The following is a 15,987-nucleotide window of genomic DNA, read 5'->3' as shown; positions in this document are numbered from 1 at the left end:
TATGATCTCCTCCTGGTTTTTCTGTGTTAAGCACTGACCGTGTCTTTTGGAGACTCATTATATACCATGGTCAGAAGTCTCCCAGGGGAGGGTGGATGCTGCCAGTCAAGCCCCAGGTGGGTAGCAGCCAACGCGGAAGAACAGGCTGTTAAGCCTCCTTCTGACACTTCATGTCTATGTGAAACTAAAAGCTATGATTTTCTTTTAAATGTAAGCAGTGAATTGAAGTATGAAACTGGCTACGAGCAACTAACCATTCAACTTTATGTCCTCATTGAATTAAAAATCCTCAAAAATGTCATTTAAGTTCAATTACTTTTCTAGTTAAACTGATGGAAAAAGTTGGAGGTTGTTTCGCTTTTTACCAAACCACATAAACATTCCCCACAATGATTGTATCATTAAGAATATGCTGCAAGGAAGTCCTACTCAAGACTCAAGAGGCAGTTACTCCTAAGTGAAAGGAGAAAACAGCCCAGATCAACTCCCCCATCCTCAGATAAGAGTTATTAAAAATCAGATTCATAGTGGAAGGAAAAAATGTCAAAAGAAAATAACCACAGCAAGGCTGGGGGAAGTGTGAAGACAGGATTCTTGGCGCACCATTAGCAGATGAAGCCGGAACATCCCTATCTGTCACCAGGGGTTCAGACCTCATGTGCCCATCTGTAGATGACAAGGTAAGAGGACAAACACAAAAGCGAAAGCCAGGTGCTCAGAGATGACACCTCTGCCACTGCCAGCCACTCAGCTGGGCTTGGAAGAGAACAGAGCTAGCAGTCGCACTGTCAGGTGCCAGACGCGCACATTCCTGGTTGGTCGCTGAAGCCACAACTTGCACAGGTGGACAGCCACACCATCGGCGCACCACCCTTCCTCCTCCCGTCCCCAATACTCCACAAAGAGAATGATTCCAGCTCGAGTCCTAGGTGCACGGCGAAGCCAGAGGAGCTTACTCTTCTACTCTGCATCAGTCCTTCACTGGGCATTTGTTGAACACCTACTGTGTGCCAGGCATCACACACTCATTTGAAGGACAGTGAGTCACAGCCCTTCAGTGGCTGATGCAGCGATGTCCCTAGAAGTGTGTGATCTGCAGCAAGAACCTCAAGTGGCTTTCGAAACGCTGTAAGCTGGCCTTTCTCCAAAGAGGGCGCCCAAAGCAGAGCAGGCCCTGCTTCCTAGGAACTGGCCAATGCAGCGCCTTTGAGACCGAAGAAAGCCACAGAGAAGGGCATCCACGGGCACAAAAAGAAGCTCTACACGTCACCTCCTCAGGACACTGGGCTTTCGTGGCACCCCTGAGAGAGAGCCTCAGGAGGGGCAGCATGGCCTGATGGTCACAAGGGCACATGGCCACTGGCCCCAAAGGTGAGGCGCTAGGTGTGGCTGAACTGAGCTCGTCCAAACTGAGTTCAGGCCGCAAGCTCCGCACCCGCAGTTCCCAATCCAGGGCCAGTTCACCCCAGGGCACCGCCACAAACATTGTTGGTTGCCATCACTGGTAGGGGTGCAACTGGCGTCTAGGGTTAGAGGTGTGGGGGAGGCGCTAAGAGGCCAGGAGGGGGTGCTGCTAAGCATCCTACATGGCCTGGGGCAGCCTCGGCAAAGAACTATGGGCCCGAACTGTTAGTGGGGCCGAGGTAGAGAAATGCAGTCTAAATCCACTTTTCCATCCTGGAAACACAAATAAGCCCTTCTCTCACCCTTCCCGGGCCACTGACGAAAACCACATGGCCTGGCCAGCACCCCTCCCGGAGGAGCTGATCGCCTTTATCTCAGTGACAGGACCCAGAGCCCTCTCCGCGTGGCACGGGTCCTGAGTACCCGCCTTGTGGGAAGTGCAGTAAGAGCCGCTTTGCAGCCCCACCCACACCAGCCTGGCTTCCCCAGAACTGACACAGTGTTTTGCTGCTCTGGAAATCAGGGGAAGTGGCAGCTGTGAAAAGGCAATATTTATGGAAAACAAACGCCAAAGTGCCTGAACACGTGACAATGGCCCACATGGTGGGGGGGGGGGGGCAGATTCTGCTTTCCAAGTGGCTGGCACACTCACTTTCCCACATGAGTTTCCTGGGGAATCCTAGTCCGTGTGCAGGAGATGGGCTGCGGGGAGTTCCCGTGCCCAGAGCCCACATTCAGCTGCTGCTCAGATGAGCGCCATAGGCTCTCGCTAAAGGCCGACTCTGAAACCAGTACAACCAGGGAGCCCCACTCACTGCCAAGCAGTGAGTCCTTTACTGTGGGGACAATGACCAGAATCAAGAGAATTACTGTGACTGTGTTCAGGAACCTGAAGCTTGGGAAGGCCAGAGTTAATTCACATACACGCACACACACGCATAGGCACACAGGCAGTCCCTTCCCTTTCCCACCACTATCTGCTTACTAGGGAACACAACTGAAGGTGTTAGAAGCCAGGACTAAGGCCCCCTCCCAGGGCAGACAGATGAACCCGAGATCCTTTGTCATCAAACCTAATGCACAGTCACCAACCCTGGACTGGCACCCTTCAGTCCTTGCCCCCACTTCCCAGTGATGTATGTTTGTTTGTTTAGTAGTCATTTTGGGGAGGGGGAGAGACATCAACTTGTCCCACTTATTTGTGCATCAGTGGTTGACTTGTGTGCTGACAGGGATCAAACCCACAACCTGGTGTATGGGGAAGACTCTCTAACCAATTGAGCTACCCGGCCAGGGCCTATTTCACAGTGACTTTGAAGCTCTCCCTGGTTCCCACTGCTGGTGAGGATGGCAGGGGACCCCACGGGCTGCTTATCTGCCACTGAGGGGGGTCTCAGGAAGGGGGAGTGGATCATAGCTCAGCTCCCTGATGGTGAGAAGGCCTCACAGTGTGGTAAAGGGCTGCGTGATGGCCACCTGCGCATCCACAGAAGCTGCAGCACGTTCTCTGCACAGGGTAGCTGCTCAGAGTGTGCGTGCTGCATGTGTACTTGCCATATGTGCACGCATGTGAGTGCAAGCACATGTGCGAGTGTGCATAGACAGTTCTGTGTCCACAGATCCGTGCATCATGGGAATAACCAAATGAACACATCAACTCAAAGGTTTGGACTCTGGTCAAGCTTTGGAGCAGGGCTCCAAGCTACATGGGTCTGTCTGTCCCATGCTGTCTGTCCTTGGTTGGCCCCAGGCTGGCCCGTCCATTTTTCCAATGGCAGAGGCAAGCGTGCCTGCCCTGGGACACTGTCTTGATCACCACGCCATCTTTACTGTCACTGGTGAGAGGGGATGGCAGGTCAGGAGGCAAAGACTGCCCAGACCACACCCTGAATGGAAGGCCAGCAAGGAAGGCCACCTCCCTGGGGTGCGGAAGGCCTGCTCCGGCAGGTAACACTACCTGCTTCTCGCCAGAGAAGTGTGTCAGTGAGACCAGGCCGGCTCAATAGACTCTTTATTTGAAAGATTTCGCAAAACCACCACCAAGGTGAATAGGCTGTGGGCAAGCGGCCTCTTGCCTCAGCTGCTGTAAGGAACAGTCTGAATGGGGTCGGTGAGCAGAAGACCAAGCCCCCCTCCCACAGGTGCTGCCTGGCCCCCAGGTCCCCCTCCAGGAATCGGCTGTGCAACAGAGTAGGCTTCCCAAGGTCCCCTAGGTACCTGGGGCCCTGCCCTCAGGACAGGCAGGGCTGGCGCAGCAGAGAAAACACGGGCAGGGCAGTGGCCTCGAGCAGAACACCGGCCCCTCGCCCACACTGTGCAGCCCGGCCGTGGACCCCTCACCCACTTGGCGCACCCTGGCCTCTTGGGATGTCTTCTAGAAGGAGGACAGTCAGGGCGAAACACCAAACCCATGACGCTGGGCCCGGGGGTGCGGGAGTCGGGGGGGGGCTGGTCTGAGACTTAAAACAACAATAACATCCTCCACGTTGGCCTGCTTCTTATTACCCGTGTGCCAGAACCTAACACGTCCGTGATAAAATCCTGCACCCCGTCAGAGGCCCCACCCTGCCCCGTCCTGGGCACCCACTGCTGTGGGGCACGGAGCACCCTGCCCACAAGGGCAGGAAGTGCTAATAGTAACAACAACACACGGCGGGGACTTCCCGAGCACTGTCCGTACATTACTTCATGAACTCCATTTTCCAGGTCAGGAAACTGAGGCCCAAAGAGGCAAAGCCATTTGCCTAGGGTAGCAGAGGGCCGCTGCAATGTGGCACCACTGTGGCTGTGTGACACGGTGGTTCCAGCCCAGCCTGAGGGAGACCAGCCCCTGGGAGTCCCACGTTCCCCCCCGGGGCAAACTTAGAGAAAAGAGCATTCAGAACACCACAGCTCAGCGACGTGCAGAAGTGTCCAGCTCAGGCCCCTGTCCACCCTGGAGTATCAAAGGCCTCCTGAGGCCGTCTCACGTCCTTCCACTCGGCCACACAAGACAAGTCCACTTGCTCATGTAAAGCCACTGTTTTCTACGGGACACTCAGAAAAAGTCACATATGACCTGAGATACATTTAAGAGTCTTTTGACATTTGAAAAAGTCATCTTTCTACCAACTGAGTAACAGCCAGACACAGCAGTGGCCACAGGCCACGGAGCCCTCCCACGGAGCCCTCCCACCCAGGCCCAGGCTCCGAGTGGCCACTGCTGCCTGCACACCGCAGGTGAACAGTGACCAACTGCTTCCAGGCTGGGCCTCCCTCCAGAACGGCCCCCACCACCCGCACCCACAGACCCACGCACAACCAAAGGCACCCCGCAGCCCTTTGTCTTCTCATTGGGTTGCCCCTGAGAGTCACCAGGGCCTCGGGACTTCTGTAACGCTCCTGCACCACACTGGACATGGTGTCTCTGCAGCTGGTAACTGGACAGCTAGAGGCGGGACAACGGGCCTTACACAGGAGGAGAGGTTGGACTACAGGCCACTCAACTACACCGCAGCCACAAAGCACCCCTGCAGGGTCCTGCAGCACAGACGAGAGGCAGTCTCCAGACGGCCACCATGAAGTCCTCACACACGCGACAGGCCCAGCTGCCCTCCACCAGAGCAAACGCACCTCCGCCCCACCAGCCCCTGCCGACCTCATCCCGGCGCCGCTCACCTGCCGTCACAGTGTCAACGTCCTTGGCCGCCAGCTCTTCCACATCTGACCGCTTTCTCAGCTCAAACCTGCGGGACAGGCCTTCCCGGGGTTTCCACAATTCCTGGATCAGGAGGGGCTTCTCACTGTCCCCGAACACGCGGAAGCACTGAGCCTGCCAGGGCCGCCCGGAGTCGCCCGCCTGGCCCACCACATCACACAGAACGTACTGACTGGCGCACTCGGGACTCAGGGAGTAGCGCTCCAGGGCCTCTTTCACCAGCTCCTGGGCGCTGGACGTGCAGGTGGCCAGGACGCTCTTGTAGTGGGTGCCTGTGCAGACACTGTCCCCGAACACCTTCAGGACCCCGGGGGCTGAGAGCTGGGTGGAGAGCTCCGCGGGGTCGTCACTGGCACCCAGGTTGGCGAAGGTAGTGTCCAGGTCACGGTACTTGTAGCTCAGCGTCCGGGACAACACACTGGATAGCAGCTGGCCCTGCCGCCTCAACTTGCTCTTAGTGGGTGGAGACATGATGAAGTGGGTCCCATAGAACATGGTGGGCCCGTCTTCATGGGTGGGGACTTCAGGCTCAGCCAGTGGCAGGGAAACGGTTGTGTCCTGGGAGGAGACACAGGTGGGTCAGCACTGACCCTCAGGAGCAGCGAAAGCAAACCAGGCTCTTGTGAACTGTGACAGACTTACCAGCCATCTGGGCCCAGCACAGCAGCAGACATGCCACCCTCGGCAAAGTCCCCACAGTGGGGACCCCAGGGGACAACACAAGTGTGCATGGCTAAGGTGCCCTTCAAGGAAAGCCACTACTAGGAAGCAGGATGCAGTCACCTACAGGAAGACATGCCCTGCTGTGCAGTTCCCACGACTGGCAAGTGCTGGGCTCACACATACCGTGGGCACAACCAGGAAACAGTGGTGGCCATGGCTACGGGCTGTATATGCAGGGCAGAGTGGCCCGTCTCCCTGAGGCAGCCCTCCACCCACCACATCACACCCAACGAGAAGTTGTAAACCATGGAGAGTGGGAAATGCCTGATCTCCCTAAAGCCAATCTCTCCTACATCACAGCCTAGGACAAAACTCATAGCAAACACGAGTGGGACGGGGCGAGCGGGCAGTGACCAGTTCTGGCTTGGAGGAGACACGTCCCTGGGACAGCAGCGCTAGAATGTCCATATGACCGCAGTGGACACAAAAGGGCTCTTCCCAAACCCAGGAGGCATGACTGGAATGTGTGCATTCCACCCACCGTCCAGCCTGGTATTCGGGCCCCGTCCGGGCCACAAAGGCTATCTTGATGGGGAAATGAGGAAACAGCTCCTGGAAGCTTAGCGTGTCATACAATCGTCATTCTAGTGCACTTAGCACTCCAAGGACCTCAGTTCTGAAGAGACAGTCCTTTGACTCCCCAGGGCCCTGACAGATGGCAGAAGGAGCCGTCTCTACCCATAAACATGAAAACTGCACCACGTCTGCGAGGACTGAGAACCACACGTCACCTAACGTACTCATTTCTGTGCTCGTGTCCTCACTAGAGACAAGAGCACAGACCAAAGAAGAAAAGCTCATTTTCTAGAAGCCTCTGGAAACTGTGCGCAGGTCCCAGTAAGGACCTGGCAGCACCAGGCACCTATGACAAACGTCAGCACTAGACTCAGCTAAAGTCAACACCCTCAGTCCCCACTCACAGCTCCATGGGCAGTGGAAGAGGCTTTGGGGTGAGTGGGGACACCCCTTGCTCTGACAGCCTGTTGCTCACACTCGGCCCCGGCAGAGCTTTCACTATGGACCCGCTTTCTGAAGACTCAGCTGAAAGCGGCAGGTATCCTGAGCAGAAGGAGCCCATGAGGCTCCCTGGCCTCGAGTGAGGCTGTACAGGAGTGAATATGTCACAGGCTTCACCTCTCCTCCCCTGAACAATGTATGACAAGTCCCCTTGTCAAATCCTAGGGAGACCGGAGCTGGCGAAGGCCTCCCCGAGTGCGCCTGTCAAAGGCTTCGGTTAAATTTACAGCGGAGCATTTCACAGCGTGCGCGGGACATGTGCATGGCTCTGCAACCACATCGGCAGCTCCAAACCACCTTCTGAAAGGCACAAGCCCGCTTCCTCTGCTGCTGCCAGCACGTGCCTCCAGGATGCCCCTGGCTCAGAGGACCTGACCCCTCCACAAACACTGCCCTTACCCGGCTCCCTCCTCCAAGCAGAGCCCCAGGGTCCAGACACAAACCCAAAGTAGCAGGCTGGTGGAAAGCTCAGAAGCCTCTGCCTTTCGAGATGGTGTCTGAATATAAATGTAAATGCGGCACTGAAAACTGCAGAAACCATGTCTGGGCAGAGAAAGCCCGCATCACAGAAAAGCAGTGAAGTAAACACGGGGGCCTAAAAGGCCCCACATACAATGGGGAAGCGAACTGCTGTTTTGCACCGGGGTGGATCTCGGTTCTGTAACGTCTAAAGCTAATACAATTCTGCTTTAATAAAAGAGAAATGAAGAATTACAGATACATCACTGCTAGTCCACTCCCAACGCCGTGGGAGCGAGCGCCCCTCCCTCCTTTCCAGCAGTCCCCAGCGCTGGACTCCAGCAAAGCCAAGAAGCAGAAAACGTCGGGGAGAACGTGGCTCAAAGCCCTCCAGTAATTCCTTCTTAAGCCCCAAGAAGTCCCAGTAAACACAGACCCTGATCTGTTTTATCCGGAAGCTTTATTCTTCCGGCCCTTCTCTCTCTGGCCATTTTCAGAGAGGAACCACGGACGGTCACTTGTTCACTTGTCACCTTCCTTCCCAATCACCGCACGCCGAGTACAGCCTGTGTGTCACGATGGGACAGGCTGGCGTTTAAAGAGGACAAGAGTGCAGGGGTATCCCACAGAGCAGGGCCCCCCTGAGCAACCACAGCGGGGCTTGGGGAGGCCTGACCTGCCTTTTCCTTTCCTGCCCGGCTCTCGCACGAATATTTGGGGGAAACAGGGGCCGAGGCTGCAGGACGCTGGCCATGGCCTCTCTCAGGGAGTGTTTTCGTCTGGCCCTCACGGAAGAGTCCAAGTTCTGATGCAAACAAGCTCGAGTCACACCAGCGGGTGCCGTGAGCGAGGTCAGGGCGAGGCTGCCCAGATGGGTGGGGGCGGTGGCCGTCTAGGGCCGCAATGTGGAATCCATTAGGGCTCCCACCAGGGCCGGCCGGGAGGGGGGCGGCCGGGCAGGCTCTGCGTTAGCCATAAACCCTACCCAGCGCGACGCTTTGAAACACAGCATCACTGAGTCGGATGTAGCTGCGGCTCGCTGGCCTCCGGAGAGGGGACCGGCCTTCTCCGCCAGTGGGACCAGGGGCTGGCTCCTGTCTGGAATGCACGGGAGGTGGCCCGTGCTAAGCGGGGACACCTGTAACCCGGGCACCTGGAGAGTGCTTGAGGCCATTCAGGTGACCCAAGCACTAGGCGGGCGCTGCTGGGCTGCGGCTCCGCGGGGGGCCCCCCAGCGGCTCCCTGGGGGCCCCGGCCCGTCCTCCCGCCCCGCAGCCCCAGCCCAGCATCGTCCTGTTAGACGCAGCGTTGGTCGCGCGGCTGGAGACGGCGTTTTCCGCCGGCCCACGAGTGGGAGCGCCGCTGCGCGAACAGGAAAACCGCGGGAGGCGGGTGCGGGGTGACACGCAGACCCGGAGGGCGGGGCGGACACCCCCCCCCAGCGCCCGCCGCCCGTGGGCCGCGCGGCCCAATCCCCTCAGCCCGGGGGCCTCGCGTCGGCGGGCCGAGGCTCAGGGGCCGTGGGGCGGGGGCCGCAGCCGACCCCTGGACCCCGCCGCGAGTGGCCCGCTCTCAGGTCCCGACCCCCCCCCACGGCCGCAGCGGCCCCAAGAGCCGGCGGTTTCCACGGCAACAGGACAAGCCCCGCCGAGCCGCCCGGAGATGCCCGGCGAGGGCCCTGCGGCCGAGCGCGCCCGCGCCCTCCCGCCCCGCCCCGCCCGTGCCGCAGCGCAGCCCCGGCCCGCGCGCGCCCCGCGCCCTCGGCCTCCCCGCGCGCCCGGCACTCACCGCCGGCCCGCCCGCCGCTGCCGCCTCCGCGCCCCGCGTGGCTCCCACACCCCGTCAGCCGGAGCCCGTGCGGCGCCTCCTGCCGGCCACTCAACGGCCGGGGCGGGGCCTCGGGGGGCGGGGCCTCTGGGGCGGGGCCGGCCCTGAGAAGACCGGGGCGGGCTCCTCCTGCGAGCCAGCCAATGGGCAGGGCCGAGGCCTCCAGGAGGCGGGGCCTCGAGGGGAAGGGCGGAGCCGGGGATGGGCTGAGCTGGGCGCCAGCGCCACTCGCTGGCCAATTAAGTGTGTGGGCGTGGCCTCGAGGGCGGGGGCGGGGCCTCCAGGACAGGGGCGGGGCTGTGCCCTGCACCCCCTTCTACGGCTCAAGGGGCAGGGCCTCGGCAGGAGGGGCGGGGCCGGGGAGCTGGGGGGGGGGCTAGCCTCAGGCTGGGCGGCGGATAAGTGTGTTTTGTCCCCACCTATTAGTCCCAGCCGGCAGCCAGAGTGTTAGATGACACATCACATCAGGGCACTCCTCTGCGTAAACTGATGCAAAACCAGGCCAGGTCAGCTCCGGGGCTCTGGCCCAACCGCCCTCCTTGGGTGACCCTGTTTTAAAAGAAGCTTGTGTCCTTAAGAACTCACTTTGGCACCAGCCCTCCAGCTGGGGTTTCACCTTGGAGAAAGGATTCTTATAAACAGGTCCCTCTGTACCAGGATGCTCATGGTCTAGGCCTGGGGGCATCACCGGGCCTCCGACATAAAGATGCAGAATTCTGACCCTGGGAGCGAACCTTTGGGTTAGCAGCTATTGTAGTATGAACCCCATGTTCGCTAAAGGAAAGTGGGAAGAGGGAACAGGCATTTATTGATCACCTACTGTATGCCAGACCCTATGCTAGGGGCTTTACCTAGGTCATCTCTCATTGACAGGGCACATCAACCCTTGTAAGACAGATGTTACTCCCATTTTACAGATGAATAGAGGCTCAGAGAGGTCAGACAGCTAGAGAGAGAGTCAAGAATTGAGCCTGGGACTGTCTGATTAAATAATTCCCTTTATAGGACTCACCACGTACACACTGGAACCTTTACGGGGCTCCGCATAACCGTACACAACCTCCCCTCACCCAGATCCTGAAGAGGCAAATATCAGGGCTGGAAGAAGGGCCTGGGTTTAGGCCTGTCTTTTCCTTGTAAGGTATTTCTCACTGTGAACCAGGACCATCAACTATCCCTCCCCACGCCCCTCTTCTGCAGGGGTTGGCAAACTATGGCCTGTGGGCCAAACCTGAGCGCTGTGTTTGTAAATGAAGTTTAATGGGAGCACAGCTATGTCCAGTTATTTACATGTTGTCTGTAACTGTTTTCATGCAACAGACTGGCAGGTCAAAGAGCTTAAAATATTTACTCTGTGGCCCTTTACAGAAAACATTTGCCCCTCCCTTTAGGATCAAGTAATGCCAACTATTTGGAATTACCCCACTGTTTGTTTCATAGTCCTGAGGGCTAGCAGTTCAAGATAAAGGTGCCAGCAGGGTTGGTTTCTCCTGAGACCTCTCTCCTTGGCTGTAGATGGCTGTCTCCTCCCTGTGTCCTCGCATGGTCTTCCCTCTGCATTCTAATCTCTTTTCATAAGGACACTGATCATATTGGATTAGGGCCCACCCTAATGACCTCAGCTTCATGTAATCTCTCTAAAGGCTCCGTGTCCAAATACAGTCACATTCTGAGGCATCAGTAGTTAGAACTTCAACATACAAATTTTAGGGGGACACAGTTCAGCATATCATACTAACTTCATTACCTGGCCAATTTCTACTCACCCTTTAAGACTGAGATTAGGTGTTACCTACATGGTAGCGAACCTCCAAGATGGTCCCCGTGATTCACACCTGCTGGTTTTCACTCCCCCATGGGGTCCCTTGCCTTGTTAAATAGGGCTGACCTCTGTAACCAATAAAATGTCAAAATGGCAGTGCGACTTCTGGATCTAAATTATAAAAGATGTGGCTTCTGCCCTGGCCAGTTTGGCTCAGTGGTTGGAGCATCAGCCCACGGACTAAAGGGTCCTGGGTTTGATTTCTGCCAAGGGCACATACCTCGGTTGTGGGCTCGATCCCCAGCCCCAGTTGGGGTACACACAGCAGGCAACCAGTCGATGTGTCTCTCTCACATTGATGTCCCTCTCTCTCTCTCCCTTTCCCTCTCCCTCTCTCTCCCTTCCACTCTCTCTGAAAAGCAGTGGAAAAAATATCCTCAGGTGCGGATTAAAAAATAAATTTAAATAAATAAATAAGTGATGTGGCTTCTGCCCTGGCTCTCTCTTGGGTCACTCATTCTGGGGGAAGCCATCAGCCCTAGAAAGAAACTAAGGCCTCCCACCAGCAGCCAGCACCAATTCACCATCCCTGTGAGCGAGCTGTGTTGGATGCAGGTCCTCCGGCCCCAGAAGACTTCCTATGAATGCAGCCCTGCCCACCACCCCAAGTTCGTCTAATGAGGGACCCTGTGCCAGGGCCACCCAGTAAAGCTGCCCTCAAATTCCCCGCTCTCAAAAACCGTGAAAGGGTAAATGCTCATTGTTGCTTAAGCCACTGTGTTTTGGGGTAGTCTGTTGTGCAGCGATAGATAACTCATACATCTTATCCAAATTAGATATTGTCACTCCTCACCTATAATCCTCTATAAATGCACTTAGAATAAAGTGGGGTTTGCAAAAGTCCACCCCAGGTGCCCCTCCCCCTCAACTGCTGCAACTGCTCTCTGCCTCTGCCGTGGAGCGCCAGCCCCAGCCTCCTGTTGTTTTGTTTTGTTTTTTTAAATATGTTTTTATTGATTTCAGAGAGAGGAAGGGAGAGACATAGAAACATCAATGATGAGTCATTGATCGGCTGCCTCCTGCACACCCCCGACTGGGGATTGAGCCTGCAACCTGGGCACGTGCCCTGACCGGGAATAGAACTGTGACCTCCAGGTTCATGGGTCAATGCTCAACCACTGAGCCACCGGCCAGGCGGGCTCTGCCTCCTGTTTTCAAACGCTAAGCCCATCGCCTCCTCCAAAACACTTCCCCTCGCTGCCTCCTCTTCCTAAAACGCTGTTCCTGTCGTGTCTACACACCGGCACTGCCCTCTCGTTAACACTCAGCTCCACTCTGGTCCCCTGACCATTGTCTGGACAGTCATTCTCTATCTCATTGCTTCTTTCACTTAACTATGAGGCTTTATTACTACTCGTGTATGTAACACACAGTAGGACTTGTGTTCCATAAAGGCAAGCATCTCATCTGTCTTCATTGCTATACTTAGCCCCGAGTAGGTGCTCAGTCAACATTTGTTAAATGAGTAAACAAAGAAATGAATAGATTTCTGCCCATCTCACCTCTCACTGTCTCCCTCAACTGCAAGCTTCTCCAGGGAAAGAACTTTTATTCCATTTTTGTATCCAGCACCAGGCCCTTGGGCAGGCGAGCAAAACACGTTTTGAACTTCAGAGTTGAGTATCTTTGGAAATTTACTTGACAAAAATAAAGTGTTGAGCTGCCCTCCATGGCCACCAGAGGGCGGCAGAGTCCTGGGACACGCTCATGGAAAAGACCAAATGAGCCCAAAGGAAAAGCATCTGGTTAAGGTCAAAGTGCAGGTTCCCAGGGATGGGGGCGTCCAGGGGCAGAGAGACTGGCTTTGGGGACCAGAGGAGAGGAAGGGCAGGAGGCAGCAGGCACAGGGGCAGCCACAGATCCCAGCCTTTCTCTCACCCCTGGAGGTGGCTGGCAAGATGAGTGATTTAATCCCGGATTCCATGCTGGAGGAACTCCGCACCAGGCCCTATAAATAGCAGTGCTCTGGGTTTGGCCATAGACTGTCAGCCAAAAGCAGCAATCAGTGTTTTTCTTCCCATGTCACATACCGAGCAGCTCTCTGCCAACCACTGGGTACCCCAGGGCACCGGTCACGTGCGGGGTGCGAGAGTAGGGCCCGCAGGACGGCAGAGGGAGGACATCTGCCATCGGTCCGGGTGAAGGTTTATGCATATTCTGCTGGAGGTGGCCAGGAGGGGTGCGCCCTGGGGACCTGGGGCTCAGGTGAGACACTGCCTGGGGAAATGCTGATCCAAATGAAGCCAGGGTAGTGGCCGTGTTCTACTGGCACCAACCAACCAACGAGGGTTTCGGTACCATTCAAAAGATCGCGTCAAATGACTTCCCTCCGGAGTGTCTGACCGGCTCTAAAGAGACTTGAACTACATTCACTTAACTGTCAAAACTTTTTGGCTGGGTGACGCCTAAGAAATCACCTACCCAGTGGTCGTTAGACTATTTGTGTGGAAAAGTCCCTGGAAATCCTAGTGCTCTTGGGACTGGGAACATGTCGAAAAGCTGTATTCCAGCCCTGGCTGGTGTTGCTAAGTGGGTGAGGCATCATCCCACGTACTGAGAGGTTGCCAGTTTGATGTTTCTCTTTCTCGCTCCCTTCCTCTCTCTCTATAAATAGCAATAAAAGTTGTGTGTTTTTTTTGAGAGAGAGAGAGAGTAGCCCTTACCAAGCAGGATCTAATGCCTCAAGAGTTTTTCAGAGAGTTAAAAAATAAAAAGTTTTATTTCAACCCACATAGGCATTAGGATCAACTTCATTAGTCAAAAATACAACCATGCAACACGCTCATACATAAAATCACAAACATGAGCACCTGTGTCTGAGGATGACATATTATTGAAGAACCAAATGTGCTTGGCTGGGTCTACATTTCCATGAACACTGCTTTTGTATTTGTTTACTCGATGTGTTTCCTGTGAGCATTTGTTAGACGGTACCACTTGGTTTATGATGTATGTATAAAAAGAGTAATTAAGACTGAGAAAATACGGTGTATTAACTTTTTTTTTTTAACTGAGAATTGAGAACAAGTCACCACTTTTCTTTTTTAATTTTAGAGACCATTTATTAAAGCTGGGGACAGGGAAACATGGAAGGGCCCTCGGATAACAGGAGAGGGACCAGGTGGGGAAATGAGTCTAGGGCGGGTGCTTTGGCTCACTAAGGAGTCAGAGAAAAGGGGCCTTGGGGACAGGTTCAGGGGGTTTGCCTGGGATGAACTGCCCCACTTTTCAAATTTGGGGTGAAAGAGCTTGGTCCAGCCAGAGACCTTCTTTCTGGTTCAAAAGGAGAGAAATGTGTGAAAACTCCAAACTTAACTTGAGTGGAGAGCAGCTGAAGGACTTGTCTAAGATCACAGTATTTCGTTCATAACGGATCACCTCTCTTTTGTAAAATCACATTCAAAAGGTGTGCAAGGGGCATAGGTAGGGAATATTAACTGATTGTTCTTGGTGACGGAGTTTGTGGCAGGTTAGAATTTCCAAAGATACCCACCTCAATCCATGTCCATCCCTTGCTCTTCTCAGACCGTCACTGGGACTCTCCTTCCCCAGGTGGTGGGGAGCAGGTCTGCATATCCCCCTCTTCACCTTGGGAGGACCTTTTTAGCTGTGTTGACCATCAGAATATGGCAGAAGTGACAAGGCATGACTTCTGTGTGTCCCGCCTGGCTCTTTCTCTTGAGACCCAGCGGCCATGTTGTAAGGAAGCCCAGGCCACATGGGGAGGTCACTTGTGGGTGTGTATTAAGCATGTCTTTCCTTTTGATGTTTTGTCACCTGAGGCCTTACTGAGCATGGGGAGACTGCCCCTCCCAGGGTCAGCCAATCCCTAGAGATTGTAAATAGTTCACCTGTGAGCTCACCTCTCATATGCAAACCAACCAATCTGGAGACCGTCCCTCCCCACCTCCTCTGTCAGGCTCTTATACTCCAGGCCACTATCCCCCTGCCCTCATCACCCCAGGACCAAGTACCACAAAACTAGGAACAGCCCTTGTACCCCAGAGGTCTTGACATTACCCAAACCAGCCTGTCCTAAGCCTGCTCACCTTGCCTCACCTGTTCCTTCCCACAGAAACCACAATAAGCATTCTTGTCCACATTTTCCCCTGGCCCCCTCTGCCTCCTGACCCACCCTGGTGCTTCCCCTAATGGCCCTGTGTGGCATTCTGTGCCCCTTCTCTTGGGAACTGTGAGTAACAAACGATCTTTTCAATGGTCGTCATCTCCTGAACTGTCGGCCTTACCATACCTGAATAGTAATAAAACCTACTTTAAAATAATATATATATATATGTGTGTGTGTGTGTGTGTGTCTTTATTGATTTCAGAGAGAGGAAGGGAGAGGGAGAGAGAGAGATAGAAACATCAATGATGAGAGTCACTGATCGGCTGCCTCCTGCACACCCCCCACTGGGGATCAAGCCCACAACCCGGGCATGTGCCCTGACCGGGAATCGAACCATGATCTTCTGGATCCTAGGTCAATGCTCAACCACTGAGCCACGCCAGCCAGGCCCTACTTCTTTTTTATTTGAGAGAGAGAAAGAGGAAGAGAGAACATTGATTTGTTTTCCACTTGCTTAGGCATCATTGGTTGATTCCTGTATGTGCCCTGACCAGGGATCGAACTCACATCCTTGGTGTATCAGGATGACGCTCTACCAACTGAGCTACCCAGCCAGGGTCAAAACCCACGTTTTAAAACAGGGTATTTGGCCAGCTTCCCCAGCGAGGGTCCTACCAGCGGCCAGCATCAGCCCCCAGACACGTGAGTCAACGAGCCTTCCCAGCCCCCAGCCCCTGGCTCTGCATCCATCCCAGACTCTGAAGTCCTCACTGCAGGCGCCCTGAGCGACTTGGTGATTACCACTGTTCGATGCCACTATATTTCAGAATAATCTGTCATATAGCAAGAGGTGGCTATCGCAGCCTTTTTCATGTACTTGTGCTTCTCTAAGTACTCCAAGTGTCCTACAGTGAACAGAGATTGCTTTTATGGAAAAGAATTCACAACAGTTCTTTTTAAAAAGACAAC

At 55.0% G+C, this 15,987-nt stretch overlaps 1 protein-coding gene across 3 annotated transcripts in view; it reads right to left on the bottom strand.

Moving 5' to 3' along the window:
* Positions 1–9,176, bottom strand: part of RADIL (Rap associating with DIL domain) — a 46,950-nt gene extending 37,774 nt beyond the window's left edge. For 2 of the 3 annotated variants that reach the window (XM_081136708.1, XM_081136709.1), the window contains exons 1-2: positions 9,089–9,168; positions 5,062–5,659 (exon numbers count right to left, since the gene is read on the bottom strand). In XM_081136708.1, the coding sequence (XP_080992834.1) occupies positions 5,062–5,596 (535 nt within the window). In that variant the 5' untranslated portion in view covers positions 5,597–5,659; positions 9,089–9,168. Of the gene's footprint in view, positions 1–5,061; positions 5,660–9,088 lie in introns of all 3 variants that reach the window. The other variant, XM_081136707.1, reaches the window with a different exon arrangement.
* Between the last annotated feature and the right edge of the window lie 6,811 nt (positions 9,177–15,987).

This window comes from Miniopterus schreibersii (genome assembly GCF_964146895.1).
Source record: "Miniopterus schreibersii genome assembly, chromosome: 4".
NCBI lineage: Eukaryota > Metazoa > Chordata > Mammalia > Chiroptera > Miniopteridae > Miniopterus > Miniopterus schreibersii.
The sequence above is the reverse complement of the archived record's forward strand: the minus strand, read 5'-3'. Positions and strand labels throughout refer to the sequence as shown.